We start from the raw sequence: 25,146 nt of genomic DNA, 5'->3' as shown, positions 1-25,146 counted from the left end.
TTGAATTATGATTCAAATTATATTGTCACATTGTAACTCTGAATCAAGACTAGGAAAAATGCTATTTTTAGCTTAAGATACTAGGTTTTTGAAGATAGGATGGTAGACATCTCATTTATTTGTTCATCATAATAAAATCTAGCATTTTACTTGATTAGGATCTCAAGGTAAATGAAATGCATGATGGAGTAGCTTAATCAGCTAATGAAAAAATAGGCTGCTTTAGAGAAGTCATAGTAACTATAAGGGTGGTGAGAGCCACCTGCAATATTAACTCAATTCTGAGCACATTGCTTAAAACAAATTCTTGAGGATCCTAAGGTGTTCATCTTATGTATCTGTGAGTCAAGAGGTAGTTTTAAATCTATAGTGCATTATTAATGTCTAAGTACATTTTTGAAATTATGATAACCAATAGGATTGAAGAATAAAATGTTTAGATTGAGAGAAATGGGGTAAGAGAAAGAGAGAAAAGGAATGTTAGTAACACCTTTTTTTTCAGAGGAGTGAGTCATTAGATATGTGAGTGATGCGAATATGCTACCTATACACACACACACATACACATACTGTCATTATTTGGTGTCATGGAGAAAACCAGACCCCCAAAAAGATAAAGAAGGCTGTCTCAGAGGAGTGTTACTTGAGGTTGAGAGGCCTGGGCTGGGAAAAAAAGTCTGTCAGTGCCATTGGATTTTATACCATCGCCGTATCCTACTTTGGTTTTTAAAGGTAAAGAGCGTCTGGATGAGCATCCTCCCCTGGAGAGAAAGTGGAACAAAGACAAAGTGAGAGAATAGAGAGGCTGCCAGGGTGGAGTGGGATCTGAACACTGACAACGTGGTGGTTGAAGGAACTGGGATCATTTAACCCAGATAAGAGGCAGAAGGAGAGGTGTATGCAGATGGGAGAAGAGGGCTGGCTTGAATCAGGAGCTAGAGGAGGACGTCTTTGGTGAACATATTTAGTAATTACTGCAGAAATTCCTATCCTGTGATTCCTGGGATCTGTATGGGAGGTGTGTGTATCCATGTACTCCCAAAGTGACATGGAAAGTTGTGTCCTTTCGTGGGTATAGGCATTTTAGGGGGAGGGAGTCCAACTGCTTTTTCAACAGATTTTTTTTTCAAAGGAGTTTACAATTTAAAATAGGTTAAGAATGATAAGACTGCCTTCCTTATGGAATAATAAACACTTATTTAAACAGAGACCATTTTTATTTATTTGTTTAAAAAATATTTTTATTGATTTCAGAGAGGGAGTGGAAGATAAAGACATCAATGATGATAATCATTGATTGACTGCCTCCTGCATGCCCCACACTGGGGATCAAGCCCACAACCTGGTCATGTGCCCTGGAATCGAACTGTGACCTCCTGGTTCATAGGTTGATGCTCAACCATAGCCATGCCAGTCAGGCCAGAGACCATTTTTTATAGATGGTAATCTTCCCATTGGATAAAAGTGTTATTTGGAAGAACCTTTTTCATTCTCAGGTTCTAATATTTACACAATGAAAAATGATAAAATAAATATATAATAATAAAAGCATAATATGCAAAATTATCAAATGACCGAACAGCAGAATGACCGTCCGGACGACCTTCCGGATAACCACGCTATGACATGCACTAGCGCCAGATCAGCCAAGGCGGGTGCAATGCGATTGGTCAGAGGGCCCTCATCGCCCCATGATCGCCCCACAGAGGGAGGCCCAGGTCACCCTCTGCACAGCGATCACCTCGACGAGAGAGGCCCAGGCCAGCCAAGTGATCACACCCCATGCCTGTCGCCTGCAGAGGGAGGCGACTCGGGGCAGGGGAGGGGGGACAGCGCCACACAGATGGCAAGCAGTGGCAGCGGCGGGGGTGGGGCCAGCTGCCAATAGCCAGAGGAAGGAAAACCCCAATAGGCCCTGATTGCTGGCCAGGCCTAGGGACCCTACCCGAGGGGTCCTGGATTGGGAGAGGGCACAGGCTGGGCTGAGGGACCCCTCCCATGCACAAATTTCATGCACCAGGCCTCTAGTGTAATAATAAAAGATCAATTACTGAACACATTCCATGCTGGTTGTGATGCTAAATGCTTGACATGGGCTCTCATTTATCCTCACAGCCTCAGATGAGGGAGGCACATCAAAAAATCAGAGACAAAGACACTTGCTGGAGGTCACCCTATGTAAAGGACAGAGCCAAGGTTAGAACCCAAGAGGTCTGGCCCTAGAGCTGGTCTGCTAGTCCCCTTTGAATGGGTTTTTCATTGTCTTCATTCGGACTCAGTTTATGTCACTTGCCTGTATTAGTTCTCACCACAACTCATAGTGACAACACTTGTACCTGCAAAGCTACTCTCTGTTTTTTATTTTTTCCTGTGTTAGTCTTGTTCTATTTGCACATTATCTTTGTGTTATGACTGTGCATGAGTAAGAGTCTAATATTTATGGATTATTTGAACTTGATATTGAAAGGACCTGAAAGGAATTTTAGAGACAGGACAGGGAGTTTTAGGGAATAAAGAGAGTCCATGGAAGAGGAATGCATATATGGGGGCATTTTTTGGGGGGAGACACAAAAATGCTTATCTTACTTGTAGAGAGGATAGAGAAATGCCATGGGATAAGAGGGGAGGAAGGCATACATTTTCAGAGGATAAAAAAAGTCACAAGAAGAAGGAAACATTTTCATACGCAGTGGTTCTCAACCTTCCTAATGCCGCGACCCTTTAATACAGTTCCTCATGTTGTGGTGACCCCCAATTTCATTGTTACAAATTGAACATAATTAAAGCATAGTAATTAATCACAAAAACAATATGTAATTATACATGTGTTTTCCGATGGTCTTAGGCGACCCCTGTGAAAGGGTTGTTCGACTCCCAAAGGGGTCGCGACCCACAGGTTGAGAACTGCTGGTAGAGGAATGTTGCAAGATAAGGGGAGAGGGTGGGGGCACCATGTGGGCTTTGAGCTTTGAAACTGATACTATGTAGCAGAGTGACCAATGAGGGGTCCTAAATTGAGGAAGGGTCCAATTAGAAAGGGTCAGAGTCAGACAAAAAACTACATCATATATAAACCAGAGACAAAGAGACACGAGACGGATTTTAGATTTTTGGGTTTAGATTTTTTTCCATTAGAGAGAGAGCAGACTTTTTCCTCTTGGGTGCCCCTTCCCAGGGGTCCCTTTTGGGGACACCCCTGCCCAGATGGAGTTTGTATATGCTTCCAATAAACTTCCACGTTTGTTATTAAAGAAAGCTGTTAGTCCACGAATTTATCCTTCATCTTTTGTCAGACAAGGACCCATTAGAAGAAGTTTGCAACCAGAACCCCACATTTCAATGTCATTTAAGAGAGAGAGAGAGAGAGAGAGAGAGAGAGAAGAAGAAGAAGAAGAAGAAGAAGAAGAAGAAGAAGAAGAAGAAGAAGGAGGAGGAGGAGGAGGAAGGGAGGGAAGGAGAGAGAGAGATAGATTATTAATTTTCTATTGCTACTGTGACAAATCACCTCAAACTTGGCTTGAAACAATACAAAATTATTTTCTGTTCTGTAAGTTAGAATTCCAGCATGGGTCTCACTGGGCTAAAATCAAGATGTTAGCAGCGCTGTCCTTCTTTCTGGAGGCTTTGGGGGAGAATGCTTCATTGCCATTTCCAGCTTCCTTGGCTGGGGGCTCCCCTCCCCCACCTTCAAAGCCAGCAGCAGTAGGTTGAGTCCTTATTACATTCCATCACTGGGCTCTCCCTGTGATTATATTGGACTCACCCAAGTCATCGGGGATAAGCTCTCCATCTCAACGTCCTTGATTTATCACATCTGCGAAAGGGGATTTAGATAGCACCGTCACACATTCCAGGGATAAGATAGGGACATCCCTGAGGATCATTCTGAGAGACATCTCTGCCTACCAGTCACCTGCTAAATGCCAGTCACTGTTCCAGGGACCAGGACAAAACACAACCCCTTCCCTAGAGGAGATGATTGCAGCTGATGGAGTATTTAGTCAGAGGTCCTCGAACTTTTTAAACAGGGGGCCAGTTCACTGTCCCTCAGACATTCCACACATGCGCACTGCGGGCCTGGGACGAGTCAGCTGCTAAGCAGGATAGGCAGCAGCGGCAAAAACACGCGGCGGGCCGGATAAATGTTTTTGGCGGGCTCCATGTGGCCCGCGGCCCGTAGTTTGAGGACCCCTGATTTAGATGGATGAGGGAAGAACATGTGCTTTGATAGAAGTGTGATCAACTATAACACTCTGGAGAGAACAACCGCCTGCGGTCAAGGATGAAGCAGAAAAAAAAGTGGTTCAAGAATTAGAATTGTTCTTGACTTTTTCCTGTGACTTTATCACCTTCCATCCAGGTTTTGAGACTCTGGGATATTCAGCACCAGCTGTCCATCCAGAGGATAGCGTGTTCTTTCCCCCAAAGCCAGGACTTCAGATGCCTCTTCCACTTTGATGAAGCCCACGGTCGACTTTTCATCTCATGTAATCACCAGCTGGCACTGTTGGCCATGGAGCGGGAAGCCAGCACGAGGGTGAAAAGCCACAAGAGCGCCGTCACCTGTGTTCTTTACCATTCGGTCTTGAGGCAGGTAAGGATGCTGTTCTTTCACCCTCCCAACGCAGCTCCATATCCAGAGGCTATTTCCTTAATTCCATCTAAGGTCACTGAGGACAAATATAGAAAAAAACAAAAAACATGGCAAGGAATTTAATAGGCATGTGCTTTTCTGCAACACTGTGTGAAGATGGTTTCATTTTCAGCCAGTGACCACAGCAGCACTGACAGAATTATAAGCAGTGACGATATTCCAGCTCACACAAACACAACATTACAGGATCGAACTCACCTTTGTTACTTGCTAGCTTGGCCCCGATGGCAAACGCAGGTAAACCTGGCTGGAGAATTTTCCTTTATGAACACCATCTTCCTGTATCCCCATGGAAAGCTCTGAAATATGCATGCAATGTAATTAGCAGGGATCCGTTTTGCCGGCATATTTTACACCAGAGGCTCGCAGTGGCAGCCCGGAATGTATTCATAATAAAATGATTCAGTTAAATGCAGTGCCACTTGCTATGCAGCTTGAGTGTTGTTTGTCTCCCCACCACTTTAATGACGCTCTGCAGCCTTTGCTCATGGGAGTGCTACCTGCATGTCAATGACCAAGCCGGCTCCCCTGGGCAGAGCCTTCTCAGTGGGCAGGAGGGGCAGGCCTGGGGGTATTGGGGAGGGAGCGGGCACCCATCTCCTGCCAGGATCACTTCAGGCCCTATTGTAACAGCACAGCAGGAGCCCAGTATCCAGCTTTGGGCCAATTAAACAAGAACTCCAGCTCATTCTTTGCTTCCCTCCGCAGAAGCCTCTGCAGTCAGGCAGACAGGAGTAGTTCAGATCTTGTGCAGGGGGCGGAAAGCTCTTTGTTCGTAATGAGCAGTGTGTCATGTCACTACTTCAAACATTCTGTTTCCTGGTTATTCTAGGAGATAAAAATCCCTTACGCGACAATCCATTTTGAATTCCATCTGGGGGAAATGTTCCCCCGTAAATGTTTTACTGAACTTTATGAAGGCAACCGGTTAATTCGGCTCCCCGGTGGCCGCTGAGCGATGTATTTGTTTCCAGGAGAACATTATGCTAATTGAGATCTGCAAAGTTAAACCGCGAGGCTTGTGCTTAGATGCTAAGATCCGGCATTGCCTGGCCATAAGATGAGCCATAGTCCCTGAGGAATTCAGAAAATGGGACCCAAAGGAGTTCTGGAATTTTCTACTTGGGACAGAAGATAAAGCCAAGATAACAAATATATGCGAGTTTTAGGCAAGGATAGAATATGCGCGTGTGGTATATGATGTAGGGAGAATCACTGTACAATTCCGTGTGTACACCTTTATTTTCACTGTTAATAGCATAAATAATTAAAAGCATTGATACATATATAAAGCACATGAGCTGCGTACCACATACATAAGTGCTTCCTATTAGCTGCTAAGCTATAAAGAAACACTTTTGTGCTGTATTCCATTTTTTAATTATGAAAATGTATTGGCAGTCAAGAAAAAGAAAACAATATCACCCACAGTCCCATAAACCAGTGATATTTGTCACTTCAGAGTAATTAGACAAAGCAAATAAAACAGTTTTGAAGAAATACCAGGAGCCAGGACTGAGGGAGACTCTATTTATTTCAGAGAGGAAGGGAGAGAGAGATAGAAACATCAATGATGAGAGAGAATCATTGATTGGCTGCCTCCTGCACGCCCCCTACTGGGGATCGAGTCCCCAACCCAGGCATGTGCCCTTGACTGGAATGAACTCAGGACCCTTCAGTCCACAGGCGGAGGCTCTATCCACTGAGCCAAACCAGCTAGGGCAAGACTCAATCTTTAAGGGCAGGTCCAGGGTGTCTTCCTGGTGCTCATTGCTCAGTAGGTCCTCACGCAGGATTGTGGAATAAAAACGGGGAAGCAGCCAGGTGACCAACTCACAAGGCAACAGTGGAGCTGAGGGTAATGAAGTAGAGGTAAGAGCTACCCATGGAAAGTGGTCAGTTCCGCCCGGGGCTGGGGGGGGGGGGGGGGTGGCATTCAGCAGAGCCCTGAAAGCCCGAGTGGAATCTTTAAGCGGAGAAGGAAGTAGTTCCAGACAGAAACCAACCGCAATGCGAGCACCTGCCAAGCGGCTTGAGCACTCAGTGCATTTACAGGGAGGGGTTCACGCTGGCGTGGCCAGTTGGGGAGCGCTTGACAGATGTTGGCCTTGACACAGTAAAGGGAGCTTAGAGGCAGATGGTGAAGGTCATTCACCGGCCATACCACAGTCTGGTTTTGGAGAAAATTATTGCTTAAACCTGGGGTTAAAACACTAATTCTCAGCGTGATCTCGGACCCCAGGGGACTCAGATCCTTTCAGGGAATCTGGGAGATCAAAACTATTTTAATCATAATTTTAACTTGTTTTTTGTTTTTTACTCTCATTGTGTCATTAGTGTACAGAGGAGTTTTCTAGAAGCTACGTGATGAGCGATGATATCATTGCTGTGATGTCCAAAGGAATGTGTGCTTCTTATTATTGTGTTTCAATAAATTCTTAGTGTAAATCTCTAATGTAAATTATCTATTATCATCTATCTATCTATTTCTTCCATATAAATAAAAGTTATTTGAATTCTTCAATAATTTTAAGAGTATAAAGGGACCTCAAGACCACAAGTTTTGAGAGACTTTGGGTTAGAGAAATCAGAGCTCAAATGTTGGGCAGATTACTTACCATGTCTAAGCTTCAGTTTATTCACTTTTCTAAATGTGTGTGTGTGTGTGTGTGTGTGTGTGTGTGCACGCGCTTGTGGGTCACAGACATAACAGTAGCAGCACTATCTCTCCTGCATCCCTGTTTATGGCCTCCTTTCGGAAGCAGTTCCTTCCTCCCGGCAGTCAGCCCTACAAGCTCCCCCATACCTCTCAGGTGGAGCGTTCAAGCTTTATCACACCTCTTTTGTTTGTTAATGTCTCCATATTCGTTCATCTTTATTTAACCAGGCATCATGTGAAAGCAGATGTTAAGAAGAGTTAGAAGATGGATTGGGCTTTGTCCCTACCCTGCTTATCTTCAGGAACATCCCTTGAGGGGAGGAAGTTGTCCTATCCATTCTCAGCCATTGTCATTCCTGCTCATAAACATTCAGTTATAGGGGTCCTCTCAGCTCCCTGAGTCTCCAGGGACAGCCCTGGCCACGCTTATCTGGCCCCTCTCAGAGCACTGGTCACATCTGGAGTTGTTTTCTAGTTAAACACTTAGCTCAACTCTCATTTTTCTCTCCTCCTATGTTTTTGGAATAAGGGAAAGATCCTTGTCTTCCACTTCCGTATTTTCCAAGAACGCCTAACATTCTTCTGAGCACCGAAATGAAGCTCAGTTGCTAAATTATTGCCATTTCTCATCCCAAGTTCAAAAGGAACCCATGCTTTTTTAGTCCACTGACCCTTGATCTTTGGTTTTCTGATTTTAAGCCTCTTTTGAGGACTTTCCGTTTTTCTGAAATTAATGGAAAACCTTTTTTTCTGTTGTCATTTCAGCATAGAGCTGACATGTTAGTGTTACTTAATTCTATTTGACTCCGGTGGAGACCTAACATAATCCCTCTATAAAAGCAACTTGGCACATTTCTGTGACTTTTCTTTATCTTCCTGACTTTTGGCACCCTGGCATCCCCAATCTAAGGAAGGGATGGGGAGCCGGGCAAAGCCTCTTACAGAGAGCCGTGTGCTTTGTCACACCCTGCGAAGATTGCCCTCACAGCTGGCGGCAGAACAAGTTGGGACAGCGTGAGGGAGTCCCTGGAATGTGCAATTTTAAAAGCATCAAAGTCACTCAGTATCCTGGAGGTAGTTCTAATACACTGTCTTTGCAGTGAGCTCTTAAATGAAGCTTTAAGAAAAACACCCAAGGATTTTAGGAACCTTTAAAAATGTATTTGTAGCTATAAACAGGAATAGATAAAGTTTCAGAGTTATCACGGTGGCTCTCATCCTAACGATGTGGGCTAATGTGTTTCTGTAAAATAGGTAATGTTTCAGTTGGTTTTGCACCTAGGACACACTTAGGGTCAGGCTGGACATTCAGGTGTCATCAAATTTTAACAGACAATACATTACATAGTTTCGTTTTTTTAAAAACATTACATGTTTATTATAAGATGTTGAAACAATGCAACAAAGCTCAAATAAGAAGCTAAATATCATCAGGTTCTAAATATCTCTCTGTGCATAGACTATTTTGCATAAATATTCTGTAACCTACTTTCTTATTTTATAATAGGTTGAAATGTATTTCCCTGTTCCCAAATGTAGATCTAGTTCATCATTTTTAAAAGGCAGTACATATCCCACTGTAGGTATGTATCATCATTTACTGATCCATTTGCCTTGATGAGAATTTCGCTATTACGATTTTTTTTTTTACATAACTATATTCACACTCAAGACTTTATCTCTCTCGGGTGAAATCTTAGGAATGACTTTCTAGCTTAAAAGATATGCATAGTACATAATTTGGTATACAAATTGCCTCCCTTAATTTTACCATTTTATCCAGTCTCCAAGAGTAAACATATTAATCACATCCATGGTTACATAAAGAAACTTGTCAGACGATGCTGCTGGCTGCGTCCAGCAGGCCTCCTGAGACCCTGGGTGGGTTTCATAATCCAACACGGGAGGTTGGGTTTAGAAATTTGAAGACTCGACCTTCTTTACCTCATCCAGAGCAGTACTGTTTCTTGAAGACAACTCTCACACTATCACAAGAAACATCATTCCTGAAAATGACCCTTGGGTGTTATTTTTTGGTACCAGTGCCTCTCCTGTCCTCTTTTCTACACACCATTATTTTGGGGAATTGATATTTTTGAGAATCTAAACAATTCAATTTGTAGTTCCCTTGGTAATTATAAAATGTGAGAAAAGGGAGGCTGACAAATGTAAGGGAAATTTATCTCCATCTTACAAGACATTAGACCTCTGTGGTGCTTGTATTTAGGGCAAGATCGATGTGTTTCTCTTTTGAACAGAACTGGATGAACACTAATGGAAACTTTCTCTCTGCCTGCCTTCTAGCTGGGCTCCAAGTGACCTCCATTCTGTTAGCTTGGCTTTTCTTCACTAGCCAGCTTAAGGCTTTACTTGGTTTCATGTCAATCCTGAGCCTATGAGGTCTAATCACTAGCTGGAGACATGTGAAGTAAGTACCCTAGTATTAAGGTTACACCAAACCATACACACACATGCACATACATACACACCCACGTTAATTTAAATGTGATTAGCTTGGAAGGAATAACACAGTTCAGTGCTACAAAACTCCTAAGAACAATAGGATATACCGTGAAAGTTTCCTTTCATCCCTGTTGTCTACCTACCCAGTTTCCCAGTTTTCCTCCTAGGAGGCAACCAGTTCTATGACTTCAATGAGGCCCCTGCAAGGGCTTTTATATATATAGAAAAATATATATAGCCTCTGGCTGGTTGCTCAGTGGTTAGAGCAGCAACCAGAGGACCAAAGGGTCTCTGGTTTGATTCCCAGTCAAGGGCATGTATCTTGATTGCAGGTTTGATCCCTGGCCCTGATCAGGATGCCTGAGGGAGGCAACCAATCATTGTGTTTCTCTCATATCAATGTTTCCCCCTCTCTCTCTCTCTCTCTCTCTCTCTCTCTCTTTCTCTCTCTCCCCCCCCACCTCCTCTCTTTCTCTCTCTCACTCTCTCTCTCTCTCTCTCTTTCTCTCTCCCCCCCCCTGACCTCCTCTCTTTCTCGCTAAAAATCAATGAAAAAAATATCATCAGGTGAGGATTAAAAAATTTTAAAATATATATGTAATTATTAATTTTAAGAACATAGTATTTTAAATGCTGTTTACACAAATGGTAGCATATTATATGCACAGAAACATTGCTCTGTACATTGATTTTTCACCTAATGCTACAGCTTAAAGATCATTTCATCACATTACCTAGAGAGCACGCTCTTTCTTTTTCACAGCTCTATGCTACTCCATTACGTGGGTCTACCAAACTTTTCATTAATCAGTTCTTATAGGCATTGATGGTAATTCTGATATTTTTCTATTTCAAGTAATGTAGTAGTTTTAACCTTGAGCATACAAATTTTAGCACAAGTGAGGGTATATCTGTGCGATCAATTCCTAGAACTGGTCAGAAACTATTTATGTCAGAAACCTTGATAGATATTCTCAAATGTTCACCAAAAAAACTGCATTAAATCTATCAGCAGGATAGAAGAGGACCCTGTCCTCAGCCTATCTCATCCTCACAGTCTCAGCTTTTTTAAAGACCTTATTCATTTTTTTAAAGAGCACTTTTAGGTTCACAGCAAAATTGAGAAGATACAGAAATGTCCCGATCCCTCTGTCCTCCCTCATGCACAGTCTCCCCTGGTACCCACATTCTCCACATTTGTTACAACTGATGAACTTGTATTGACCCATCCTTATCACCAAATGTAACCACAGTATACATTAGGGTTCACTCCTGGTGTTATGCATTCTGTGAATTTAGACAAATGTATAATAACATGTATCTACCATTATAATATCATATAGAGTCATTTCACTGCCCTAAAAATCTTCTATGCTCCACCTTGTCTTCCCACCCTCCTTCCCTAAACCCTGGCAACCGCTGAGATTTTTACTGTCTACATAGTTTTGCCTTTTTCAGAATGTCATGTAGTTGGAATCTTTTAAGTATGTAGCCTTTTAAGATTGGCTTCTGTCACTCAATAATATGCATTAACATTTTCACTACACATTTTAATGGCTTGAAAGCTATTTTTGACACTGAATAATATTTCATTGTATGGTATGGATATGCCACAGATTATTTATTCATTCACCTGCGAGCATGGCAATTATGAATAAAGCTGCTAAACATCTGTGTGCAGGCTTTTGTGTGGACGTAAGTTTTCAACTCTTTGGGGTAAATATCAAGGAGCCCAATTGCTGAATTGAATGATAAGAGCGTGTTTAGTTTTGTAAAAAAATGCCAGTTGCTTTTTAAAGTGGTTGCATCAATTTGCTTTCCCATCAGCAGTAAAGGAATGTTCTCGTTGCTCCACAGCCTCGTCAGCATTTGGTGTTGTCAGCGTTCCAGATTCATGTCATTCTACTGTTAGTATCACATTATTGTTTCACTATGCACCTCCCTGAGGAGCATCTTTTTACGTTATTTGACAATTGTTTATCTTCTTTGGTGACATCTGTTAAGGTCTTTGGCCCATTTTAAAATAGGTTCTTTGTTTCCTCATTGTTGAATTTTGAGTTCTGTGTAAATTTGGGATAACAGTACCTGAAGAATATGTCTTTTAAGAATATTTTCTGTAAGTCTGTGGCTCATCTTTTCATTCTCTGGACAGTGTGTGTTGCAGAGCAGAGATTTTTAAATTGAATGAAATTTAGTTTATAAATTATTTAATTCATAGACTATACCCTTGGTGTTTTATCTGAAAAGTCATTGCAAAACCAAAGGTCCTTTAAATTTTCTCCTATATTATCTGCTCTGAGTTTTGTAGGGTTTTGTTTGTTTTGTTTTGTATGTATGTCTGTGATCCATTCTGAGTTAGAGTTCATGAAGGCGATACAGTCTTTCTAGATTCATTTTTTAACAAGTGGAGTTCCAGTAGTTTCAACACCATTTATTGAAAAGACTGTCTGTTCTCCATCGTATTGCCTTTGCTTCTTTGTCAAAGATCAGTTCATTATATTCATGTGGGTCTATTTTTGGTCTCTCTCTATTCTGTTCCAGTGATCTATTGTCTATTCTTTTGCTGATACCACACTGCCTTGATTAGTGCAGCTTTATAGTAAGTTATGAGGTTGGGCAGTGTCAGTCTTCTGATTTTGTTCTGATCCTGAAATATATTGTGTTGGCTCATCTGGGTCTTTGGCTTCTCTGTATAAACTTGTTTAGAATCAGTGTTGTCTATTTTTACCCATCAGAGCTCTTAGCATATTCATAATAGTTATTTTAATTTCATGATCTGAGAATTCAAACATCCCTGCCCTGTCTGAATCTGATGTTTGCTCTGTATCCTCAGACTGTGTTTCTTGCCATTTAGTATGTTTTGTATTTTTTTCATAGTTAGACCTGATATACTGAGTAAAAGCAACTTCTGTAAATAGGCCTTTAGCAATGTGGAGGTGAGGTGTGGGGGCGGTGAAGCCTCCTAGAATCCAATGACTAGGTCTCAGACCTTCAGTGAGCCTGTGCCTGTGCCTCTGGACTGTGACCTTCACGCATGCTTCTCCGTTGCCCCTCCTCCCCCTTGAATAGAACAGGAAGGCGAGAGGCAGCTGGACTTTGGTATTGACCTTCCCCAGGTCAGTTAGCCTCTGGTAAAACCCTAGGTTAGGGTCTGGTTAAATAGTTTCTCCTGAGGACAGACCTTGTTAAGATGAACGGAGTACTCTGACGTATTTCAAAATACTTTTGCCTGCCCCTGCCTGGAGTATGAGGGGATTTTTTTCTTCAATATTTAAGGGAGAAACTGGTTGATATCCTAAAAAAAAATTGTGGGCTTCCCCTATGACTGGCTCCCTCTGGAAATTTGAACTCTCAGACTTGTCCACTTGGAGCCTGCAGCAATTTGTCAATGGCAGTTCCCATTTCCCTATCTTGGCATTGCTGCCCAAGAGTTTTCAGTTCAGGAGTTTTGCTGTGGTAAGGGGTGACTTTATTTATTTGCCTAGGTCTTTCTGATTTTTGGGGGCAGCGATTTGCCCTGTGACCTCATTTCTTATATTGATTTAAGAAGAGTTGTTGGTTTTTCAGTTTGCTCAGCTTTTTACTTATTGTTGGAAATAGAGTGAGAAATTTCAAACACGCAGAATCAGAACCTGGGAGTCAAATGTTGTCTCAGCTGTTTTTTGAAGTAGTTTTTTTTTTTCTTAGCTATTTCTTTACAATGTGAGAGGTGGTGGGATTTTAGAGACAGAGTGTCCAGTGCTTTACATTGAGCAAGTTATTTAATTTATCTAAGCAACCATTTATTTTTTTTTAAATCTAGAAAATGGGAATTATAAAACCTCCCTTATAGATGTTCTGTAAAGGATGAAAGGATATTGTGTATCAAGACACACAGAGCAAAAGATAAATAATTACTAATCAAAAAAGGGGAAATGATATTTCTCTGACTTTGTCCCCTGGTGTCTGTGGGTGCCGGGTGACCTTGGCAGTGTTTTGAATGCCTGTACAATGACCACAGGTGGGCGCATGCCGAAGCCTTGCCAGCCTTGCTTGCCAGTCCTTGAACAAGCCAAGGACACTGCGCCACAGGGCCTTTGCATTGCTGTTTCCTTTTCCTTTCCTTTCCTCTTCATTCAGGTATCTTCATAGCTTCCTCCTTCACCTCAGCCATGTCTTTCCTCAAATGAGTCCTTCTAAGAGCCCCCGATTTTTCACCAACTCCCAATGATCTCTACCCACTTCTCAGTTATATGTTTTCATAATGCTTCATTCATATATATATATATATGTGTGTGTGTGTGTGTGTGTGTGTGTAAATTTCTTTAATATTTTCTAATCTGGTTGCATCTCTCCCCCCTTCCTGCACTAGATAGAAGGGCAGAAATTTTTCACTGATATATTTCCAATGCCTCCATCCTGTGTCTCTCCTATTATAAGGTGTTCCATAAATTTAAGGAATGAATTACAAATTAATCTAAGAAGAGGTGATATCTAATAAATAAGATTTATAAATGGAGAATCACTGCTTTAAAATATTCAAATCCTTTGTCTGTATCAGTATTCAGAGATATTATCATTCTCCTCACCTCGCTACTTACTGAGATATAACTTCAGAGATTTGATGCAAAACAGAAATAAAGGATAAAACCTACTTTATATTATGGGACTATAGTAAACAGCACTGACTAAAAAAAAAAGAAAGAAAGAAAAAAGCAATTAAATCAAATGTCCTGATCCCATGGTAGCCAGCTACATCCCTGGCTGTAATTTTTGATTCCTCTTGCTTAGACCTAGGACTTGGGATGTATCTGAAAAAAGAGCTAAAATGCTGACTGTTGTTGGAATAGCAAGAAGACAATTAGGGGACGTGAATACAATGTCACATCTCTTAGTATTGGCTGATTGGCTGTGACAGCCTCAATGAGAGAGATGAAAAGACCCGTACATTCCTAAACAGTTGTTAACTCAGGTACAGAAGGTGGCGCGTGCTCCCATCAGAACAACGATTTGCTCTCGAGGCACAATGCACTGCAGTGTAGTTATAGAAATAGGCCTATTTCTGCTCTGCAACCCCCAGGGTTTGGCCCGCATGGGCTGATGAGCAGCAGCCAGGAATAAAGTGAAAACGTAAAGAGATTTGATGTCATCAAAACGTGACATATGAATGTGGTGCCAATCCCTCTTCCTGGGCTTTCTGACCAATCAAAGCAGCTTGCTAAAGATAAAGTGCCCTCCATCCTGCAGTCAAACCACTTCCTTCATCTGCCAAGTGATGTTAAATGCACTCGTCTCTCACTAAACTCTGCAAACCTTTTCACCTGCTTTGTTGTTCTTGTGTGCTGACATTGTCATAGACGGTAGATGTTGGTTGTAGTGGTTGTGTGCTGGGACATAGTCAGTCGTTGTTTTTCAATGCATTGTTTTTGAGAAGCCTGCTCCTTAAGACAGATTGCCATAAAATTAAATTTGACCGACTATATACTGTTCTCCTTATTGATTCAGATTTCATGAGGAATTGTTAAATGAGCAGAAAGTGCTGAAAACTGATGAATAGTATGTTGGAGTTCAGGCAGGTGGGCAAAAGAGGGAGAATGCAAAGCAGCAAAAAGCGATTTTATTAATTCTTGATTGAATGTCTACATTAAATGAAAGAGATGGGTGGATGATTAGATGCTTTGTAATGTGGCTGGAGCTAGTCTTAAACAAGTGAGCAAGTGTTTTCTCCGAATATGAACTTATTTTAGTTAAATCTTTTAATTTCTGCCAGGGAATGCCCAACTTTTAGGACAAAACTGTTAGTATGTAATAGGTGCTCAATAATTGCTTTTAAAATAGAAATAATAACATTCTTCACAACCTTTAACTTTTTCTTAAAATACCACTTTTCAAATTTTCTCATGGTTTTGTCTTCAATGAACGCAATCCAAATTTCTAAGCAATTACAGTATGAGAAAAATTCAGAAGTAGTGTATAATTTGAAACCTTAATGTACATCCACAAATCAGGTTTCTAAAATTGTAATTGTCTATATTCCCTGTTATGGTTGGAAGAAAGCAAGATATTAAATATTTTGTTATTGATTTGGATATAAAAAGTGATATTCGCCCAAATTAAAGGTCAGACAAATAAAGTTTTAATTGGAATAGTAACACTAGCTAATTTTTATGCTTATTTATTGTATGACATGTTCTGTGTTTTGTAAATAGCTTATTTATATCTCTTAAATACAGTTTGAGGTAGCTACTATGATTCTCTCTAGTTTACAGGTGAGGAAGCTAGAGCTTGGAAAGATTGAGTAATGAGCCAACGTCAGACAACTGACATTCAACCTGAGGCACCCTGGCTCCAGGCTCAGGGCTCTTAACCACCATGTATATTGCACAAACGAAAGCAAACAGAAACACAGTCAGTTACTTGGAATGATCCTGAAAGTGCTTGGTCACACTATTTCAAAGATCCAGGTCATTTGTCCTAGAAATTACACTATCATTTCACGAAGGTAATTAAATATATAAGCTACCTTTGACTCCACTAAGAGAAAATGTGTATCAAAATAGTATTGCTGCCCGGCCGGTGTGTCTCAATGGTTGAGCATCAACCTATGAACCAGGTGGTCATGGTTTGATTCTCGGTCAGGCACATGCCTGGGTTGCAGGCTCTATCCCCTGTAGGGGGCGTGCAGGAGGCAGCCGATCAATGATTCTCTCTCATCATTGATGTTTTTATCTCTCTCTTCCTCTCTCCCTCTCTGGAGTCAATAAAAAAAAATATTTTTGAAAAGTAGTATTACATCATTTGAGAAATTATCTGATTCCGAGTTGTAATTTCAGAAAAAAAGGCTATGAGAGATTATATGCTCATGATCATTTCCTTGCTGGGGTATAAATGTTGCTAATTGGTGGCCTTTTCCCCCAGTTCCTCTTCTCCATTTATCTCCAGAACTGTTTTTGGTGAGCATATCTTACCTGGACTATTACAGCAGCCTCCTGTTTGTTCTCCACACTGTTGCCAAAGGTATCTTCACAAACCAACCAACAAAATATGCTGTATGACTCTCCTCCTTATTAAGAACAAAGAAATTGTTCTTTATTTTATTTTGAGTCATACACCCTAGTGACAGTCCAATGAAAGCTGTAGACTGTTTCTGAGTAAAATGAACTTTACACACATTATTCATTATTCTCTGGCATAGCTTGTTAGGGATTTCAAATATCCCCCACCAGCTTGCTTCCTCACCCGATATTCCATCATTTATCCTGTCACCTGTACCCTGGTTGCATGACATTTCCATTGTTTTTGTCATGCTTGGAATATTCTCCAAGTTCTCTCTTCTACGCATGCTCTTAGCTATCTGGAATGCAATGCTGGACTAGAGGAAGGCCTTGTGATGTGTCTGTCATGGGCAGCCTTCAAACGTCATTCTATAAGCTTGGGACTAGTATCTAGCTACTTAGAATCTCAATTTTATCACTGGTAAATGAGGGTGGTAACGATATTTATTTTTCAGGGTTTTTTATAAAGATGAAATGAAATAGTGAATGTAAAGCACTTGGCACTCAATAAATACCTATCTTCAATCCGGATTGATCATCCTCACCTTTTATTCCCTACCTCCCACCCCAGTGAGTGGATTTTGGGTTCCTTTCTGTGCCCCACAGCACCCAGGATGATACCTCTGAACATGTAACATTACTTGACATTTTCTGTTTCTTGTCTGTTTCTCCATCTAGACAAGTTGTTCTTAATCCAGATCGCACACTTAAGTAATGTGGAAGCTCTATAAAAATGCCTCTCCTTCTGTTTCTCCATCTAGACAAGTTGTTCTTAATCCAGATTGCACACTTAAGTAATGTGGGAAGCTCTATAAAAAATGCCCCTCCTTGCCCTAGGCCAGTGATGGCAAACCTTTTGAGCTTGGCATGTCAGTATTTTGAAAAACCCTAACTTAACTCTGGTGCCATGTCACATATAGAAATTTTTTGATATTTGCAACCATAGTAAAACAAAGACTTATATTTTTGATATTTATTTTATATATTTAAATGCCATTTAACAAAGAAAAATCAACCAAAAAAATGAGTGTCATAGGTTCGCCATCACTGCCCTAGGCGGTTTGGCTCAGTGGATAGAGCGTTGGCCTGTGGACTGAAGGGTCCCGGGTTTGATTCTGGTGGATGTGTCTCTCTCACATTGATGTTTCTCTCTCTCTGTCTCTCCCCATCCCTTTCACTCTCTAAAAATCAATGGACAAATACAGAAAGTAAATAAGTAAATAAATAAATAAAAAATGCCCCTCCTTGGTCCAATTAAATCAGAGTCTGTGGCATGGTATGCAGTCATGGTTTATAAAGTTCCCCAGGGGATTTTCATGGTCAACCTTAGACTACAGACTCCTTGAGGGCAGGGATTCATCCGTGAACCCACTTCTGTCATGGAGCTGCACAGTGAACACCCACTCAGTGCGTGCCCTAGAAAGAATGAATGCATGTATGCATCATGGCCAGCTGCTATCCAGGCCTTATACAGTTGAAAAACTTTAGCCCATTTAATTATGAAAATGTAACACTCAAATTTAACATATTTTTAATAAATTTACATTTATACAATGGTAATCAATACTTAAGCAGATAAAGACATGCTTTAAGTTTTCTCAGAGTAGATGTTGCTTCAGGCAACTTTTTATCTATACATTTGTATGGTTGGTGATTCTTTTTTTTTTATTTTATTCTTTGGGACCTAAAGTCCTGTTGGTGAGAAGGTTTTATAAATCTCTTAAACTAAAGGGTGCTTAAATGCTTAGAGCTGAAATTAGTGGTCTGCCTGCCACTATAAGATTTCACACTGTTGGGTTACTATATATAATTCTATCCTGACTAGCATTTATTTTGTTGCCTTTCTCTTGGGAGTGTAGATGCAGATTTATATTTAACCTTCCTGTGTTCTTTCTTTTTAGTGACCTATCAATAATAGTGTTTGGCTGTAAAAATATACACAGTACCTTGTGAAAGGAAGAAGAAAGGGACTAATAGCATTAAAAGCAATAGCTCTAGCAATTTGTTGAAATTAACTTTTCCCCATAATGGCAGTAGTGCTTTCTTTTCTGAATGCCAAATGGAAACTGATATACAATAAAATGTGTCTTTTCATATAGTAAATAGTGTCAGATCACCATGACTACTAAAATCAACTTTCTCATTTAAATGCAAAAGATTTGTAAGTTTATCTTCAGGAGGATTCGATTTCAGAATGGCCTCTAGACACTAAGCTGAATGGTGGGTAAGGGAAGTAGATTCCTATCTTTTCTCATAAAGAGAATCATGACCTTATTATCTCAGTCCTGTCCTAGAAATTAAAATGTTATCAGCTCAACAAAAAGAAAGAAAATACATTACAAAAATGTCTCTAACTGTTAGGGGATCCCAGTACAGAAAATGCACAGGTTCGATAGTTTTATTGGAATAACGATGATAGATTCTGGGACTATATTTAATTTCTTTACAATGTTATTTTCTCTTAGGTAATCAGCTCTGATGTGGGGTCAACAGTTTGCTTCTGGATGATAGACACTGGGCAGAAAATCAAACAATTTACTGGTTGTCATGGAAATGCAGAAATCAGCACTATGGCCCTTGATGCAAATGAGACACGGCTTTTGACTGGCAGCACAGATGGAACTGTTAAGGTAGGAACAGTTCTTACCAGACAAGAGGGGGCCAGAATACTATGAGAGGAAACACAGTTTTGACTATATTTATTTGTGCTTTTTTTGGCCTTGCAAGAAGAGAGATGAGACAAGGTAAGAAGAGCTAAAGAACCCAAGCCATCTAATAACAAAGATGTTAGGAAAATAAAATTCTGTGGAAAAATGAATAAATGGTTTTTCTGAATAAATTATTTAGAATGAAAGCACAACTTGGCTTTCTTATTTCAGAAAGCTTTTTCCAGTGCTCTGGATAGAGGACTACTTTGGGGAATAAGAGGCCTGAATAATTTCCATGTGCTTCAGCTAATGTCTCTAGTTTCCTTTTCCTCGATTTATAAAATGAGAAATCAGGGCAAGTACGTAAACTTTTCAACATGGCATAGATGCAACGTTTCCAGAAAATTAATATGTTAGAATCGCTCCATTTTGTAATTTTTATTTTTATGTGAAGGTGAGGTGGTGAAGAAAGGGGGAAGAACAATCATAATCTTATTTATTATTTATCTTATACTCACACAATATTCTGCTTTGGGGCTTTTCTTTATTTTGCAACCATTATTAATTTCTTCTGGGAGAAAGATGATACTATTTTACTTTGCAAAAAATGATCAAATTTTTATGCCAAGTTAGATACAATCTGAAATCATGTCCATCAGTGAATCTTCCCTGCTTCCCCGGGCTCTGAGAGCAATGACAGAGTTTGATTGGAGATGACTTGTGACACTCCGAGGCAACAGAGGGTACTTTTCTGAATAAGCTTTAAGTGGCTTGCAAACTTTCATATCTGGAGTCATGAGAGTGTTAATTAGATGTACCTTCCATGATAGGATGTCTGATGCATTCGGGGTAAGGGACGCTATCTGGATATGTAGATGTCATATCATGGAAGGTGGAGGCAAGTTTGAAGGAGGATTGCAGGCTGCTAATGGCCAGTGGGAAGGAGGTGCTATGGCATGTTACAGTGAAAATCTCTGGGAATCAGCAGAATTTGATTAACCTCTAGGAAGGTTAATGGATGACATATAGACTGGGAGATTGGATTTAAGCAAAATAGACTCATTCATGGAAGGACTGACTGGTAAAAGGTGTGAGGGTAATGGAATAATCCCAATCCTAATAGTCAAGGTGGAATAAAGAAAGAATAACTGAAAGTGGAGTATTAGACAGAGGCTTATCAAAAGGAACAAGCAAGTGTCCCCACTACTAGTCGTGGGGAATGAGGCAGAACTGAAAAATAAGGGAAGTGGATTAGGTTCCCTTTACTCCTGTCATAGGAAGTAACCATCCAGAGCAGGGCAGACTTATAAATGGTTGCTAAAATGGTCCCAGTTAAGGGACGAGGTAGATTCTGGGGGAGTCACATCCTTACAATACCTATGTGTGGTATTATTTTAGGTGGGTTTGGTTAGGAGCCATGGGTAGAAGAAAACAGAGTGACATGGGTGAGAAGATGTTCACTGCTCTGGCTCAGCTCAAGCTTTGACATCTTAGAAGCTAATGTGAATTTACTAGTATAATCTCAGCTTTTGAAGGTACATTTATCTTTATCACAATAGCACAACAGAATTCTGAAATTCGGTAACCTCTACATAGGACACATAAATCAGGGTTGAGCTACAGTGGCTGTATTTATGAAGAAACAAGAATGAATGACATTTTCTAATCTCATTTATCATTCAGCATCTAAAACCAATACCTCTGTAATCAAAGATTTAAAAGTATTGCCCTGTTTATCAGGGTTTTGAAGTGTCTTTTTAAAAATTAATTAATGTTTTGAATAAATTAAATCATGCATATAATAAAATTTAAAATATAAAATAGATATAAAGTCAAAAAAATCTTTCACCCTTGTTTCCAGCTCCATACTGTGCCTGCCACTGTTTCCAGTTTCTGATGCATGCCTCTGGCCTCTGAGCACCACTTCTTTCTCAACGGCAGCTCGCTGTCCATGCTGTTCTGTATTTTGTATTTTCCTGGCTTGGACATTGATTCATATGAATACCAACAATAGTCATAATGTTAGCTAACATTTATTTCATGCTTACTATGAACCAGAAATTTTCCTTGCACTTCACACACACACACACACACACACACACACACACACACACACACTATGGTTGTTGCTTTTATTATCTCAGTTTTACAGCTGAGAAAACTGAAGCCCAAGAGATAAAGCGACTTGCTTAAGATTCCACAGCTGGTTTAGTTTTGGCTGAGCTTGGACACATGGTGGTGACTCATTCTTCTTAATGGCTCCATTATATGTCACTGTATAGATATTCCATATTCTGATGCTCAGTCTCTTATTAGCTAACCAGTAAATGGATTCAAATCTTTAGTTTTTATAAACAATGTTTCAAGAATATTCTCCAAATTAGGCCATTTCACACATTTGAGTGTCTCTGTGTAATGACTTTCTAAAAGTTGAATTTTTGAGTCAAAGATTATATGCATTGTAAGTTTGACAGAATGCCAGCTTGCCCTTTGTGCATGATGTACCAACAATGTCTTATAGCAAGGCATAGTTTTAACTGCTGGGGACCTAATGAAATTCTGTCTTAAAGCACACCTATTGGGTCTAGGTCCTCACCAATGCCCAAGTGGGGTAATCTAGAATTGCCTGTGCCTCCATAAGACTGAGTTCTAGCACCCGCTATCAAAAAGATGTTTTGTAGGCAGATGATAGAAAACTTGGTACAATGATCACTGTGTTTCAGGCTCTGTATTAGATGTTTAAAATTCCAAACACCCCTGAGGAGTAATGTTCCTGTGTCATAAATTAGGAATTTTAGAGAGACATACTAGTACTTAGAGTGAGAAGCAGGATTTCAACAAACTCCCAAATGGGGCTCTTCATGATTTTAACTTGCCACCCCCTTAAAAATACCCACTAATTTGTTAGCCTTTGAATCAAACATGTATAGACTAAACTGGTAGTATTACTCTAGAGTAATAAATACATATAATGGCTAAATTTCAATAGTGAGGGGATTTTCTTGAATTATTACATTTTCTGAGTGAATCAACCCTAGTCCAGAATGGAAACACAAACATTTAGAATAATCTTATTACACTGTGCTGTTTCACTCATTGAAGAAGACATTTTCTTGTCTCAAAGGTGATTTTAATTTTTCTCTTAAAGGTGTGGGATTTCAATGGATATTGTCACCATACACTAACTGTTGGAAAAGAGGGAGTTGTGGACATTTCACAGATCCTGGTTCTTAAGAAGACAATACTGGTTACAGGCTGGGACAGGTATGATATGCCTCACATAAAACTATAGGAAGAATGTTCTTATTGGAATCAAAATACAAAAGAAAAGAGAACATAGAAATCTTGACTGAATCTAAATCATTGACTTTCTGGTAACCTAGGTGAGTGAAATTGTTTGGAATTGACTGAATGCTTAGTGACTATACTATTATCAGATCATGTAGCTTGAGCAAGTTTAAGAATTGTTATAGGGCTTTCTCCTGGCTTTGGGAACCTTCCTCTTCCTTTAACCATTCCAGGTAGGGACATAATACCACTTTCTGAGTATTAACTCCAAAAGTTTCCCAAATGTTATAGGCAATAAATTCTTAATGTGTAAATTACATTCTCTCAACTGTAAAAGGAGCTCATTCCTTCTTCTCGTGTTGCTTATTTTAAATTGCAGCACAAGAGGGAAATAGCCCACTGAATTCTGTGTTAGTACCTCCTTCATCTTAGTGCAGAGAGGCCCTTTCACAGCCCACTTACTGTTCTCAAGGAGCTATTCTTCCATTTCATTACAAGGGAAATTACTTTTCTTTCCTTTTTTTCCTGAGAGAACTAAGGGATCATGAACAGAGTCTTTTCTATGGCATTGTATAAGCACTAGGAAAAATTAAAGTGCTATGTTTTGAAAATATATTGTCCATAAATTCAACATTTCACAAAATATTGCTCTAATAGGTAATTTGCCCAGCATTATTCACTATAGAATTATGATCTGAAGGGTTTGAAGCTAGGATTAAACAGATTTCATACCTAGAAAGCTAGCAGTATATACTTGGGGATTTTTATCAATCACATGAAAGGCTTTTCTTCTAATGCAAATGCGCGTATGCAGACAAGCAGAGTGCCACACACAGCTCAGTTTCAGGGGAAGTTTGATTATAAGGAAGGAAATATAGACCAGATTATTCTACTTGATATTAAGAACTAATTCAATCATCCTCAACTTTGAAAGACAAGGCTTCTTCACATCCCTGGGAGCAATCATGAGCCATTAACAGCTCATAACCGTTCCAATAGACTATGGCCTAATGATCTCTATAATTAGGTTGTGGCAGTGAATAACATTTAATTCTCTAATATCATGGCAGGGTAGATGTGTAGTATACAGCTGACCCAATTTAAATTTGGGACAGAACAAAAAGAATTTAAAAAATTAATCAGTGTAATTTACAACTGTAGAGATACCATTTTCTTAATTATATTTTTAAGATCTCCATAGCAGAGGAGTGAAAACTACATAATATTTATTAAAGTGCAACGTGAACAATGTAAGAGGCCAGAAGAGGAAGCTATTTCTTTTAACTCTAGTAATCAAGGAAGCCTACTAGAACAAGATAGGCCTTAGACAATGGGTGCATGGGTAGTAGATATGGGTCTGTGTGTGAAAGGAAATCCATATAGGGATGGAAGAACACATCATGAGTGACACAGAGCAGTTAGAAGCATGAATACCATTTTCTTAATTATATTTTTAAGATCTCCATAGTTAGAAATTAGCATCTCATGTAAGTTTTTTTTTTTTTATTGCTTACAGGGAAAATTTTTAAAAGATGAGATGTGTAGAGTCATCTGAAAATGGTTAAAGGAGCATCCAATTTTCTGGTCTATCTTTGTGGGTGATCATGTTCTATAATCTTGGGGAGGAAGCTTTGGGAAGACTGAAATGAGAGGAGGAAACGTTATCACTCTTCCCATCTTTCTCCACTTATTCCATCTTCCAAAAGGTGGTCAAGACTTGGATCCCTTAGTTGGAATTGAAAGCTAAAAAAATGTATTTCCAATGACTTCATGTCACTTTATATTGTTGGATTTAAAAAATATATTTTCCAAGTCAGAGGCCTTATGTTAGAGGGGTTGCTGGAGGATCTTTGCAGGGATCTTTTTGCCAGGATGCATTTGACAAAAGAAGCAAGAGTATTAGTCAACTATTTGGTAATAGCTTGGGAAGGATGGTCCATTATGCCAATTCCTTAATAATTTAGTGATTAGAGAAGAAATAATTAGAAGACTGACAGTCAGCTCATCAAGCTGTCTTTAAAACCCAGAGGAAACTGTTAAGCTGAAGCTTTAACTTCAGGCTCTATTGAAAAGAGCCATGTTTGCTAATTTTACCCAGGATGGAATAAGAATTCCACTTACTTAGTTAGGAAGATCAACTCATTTATTTTATCCATAGAGCTTTGTAGCACTCAGCACTTAACACACATTATCTAATTTAAACCTTGGCTTCACCTTGGAAGGTATGCGATATTTTATAGATATCTCAAATCTGTCTTTAGCTCTTATCTCTCTAAACTCACTTTGCTGGGTGTGTCTGACTGCAATCCAAAAATCAACATATTCTAAACTGCATGCATTATTTATTCCCCTCTCCAAAACCTGTTAATAGCCAGAGACCTCGGTTTTCCCTTCTCACTC

The 25,146-nt window shown here is 39.8% G+C and overlaps 1 protein-coding gene across 1 annotated transcript in view; it reads left to right on the top strand.

Annotated features, from left to right (window-relative positions):
- WDR49 (WD repeat domain 49) overlaps window positions 1–25,146 on the top strand; it is a 113,355-nt gene that overhangs the window by 27,257 nt on the left and 60,952 nt on the right. Inside the window, exons 6-8 of the mRNA XM_014533560.1 lie at window positions 4,361–4,594; window positions 19,276–19,440; window positions 22,607–22,722. Coding sequence (XP_014389046.1) covers window positions 4,361–4,594; window positions 19,276–19,440; window positions 22,607–22,722 — 515 coding nt within the window. The remainder of the gene's footprint in view (window positions 1–4,360; window positions 4,595–19,275; window positions 19,441–22,606; window positions 22,723–25,146) is intronic.

Source organism: Myotis brandtii, unplaced genomic scaffold (genome assembly GCF_000412655.1).
Source record: "Myotis brandtii unplaced genomic scaffold, ASM41265v1 scaffold99, whole genome shotgun sequence".
In the NCBI taxonomy this organism is placed as follows: domain Eukaryota; kingdom Metazoa; phylum Chordata; class Mammalia; order Chiroptera; family Vespertilionidae; genus Myotis; species Myotis brandtii.
This window is presented reverse-complemented; position numbering and strand designations above follow the sequence as displayed.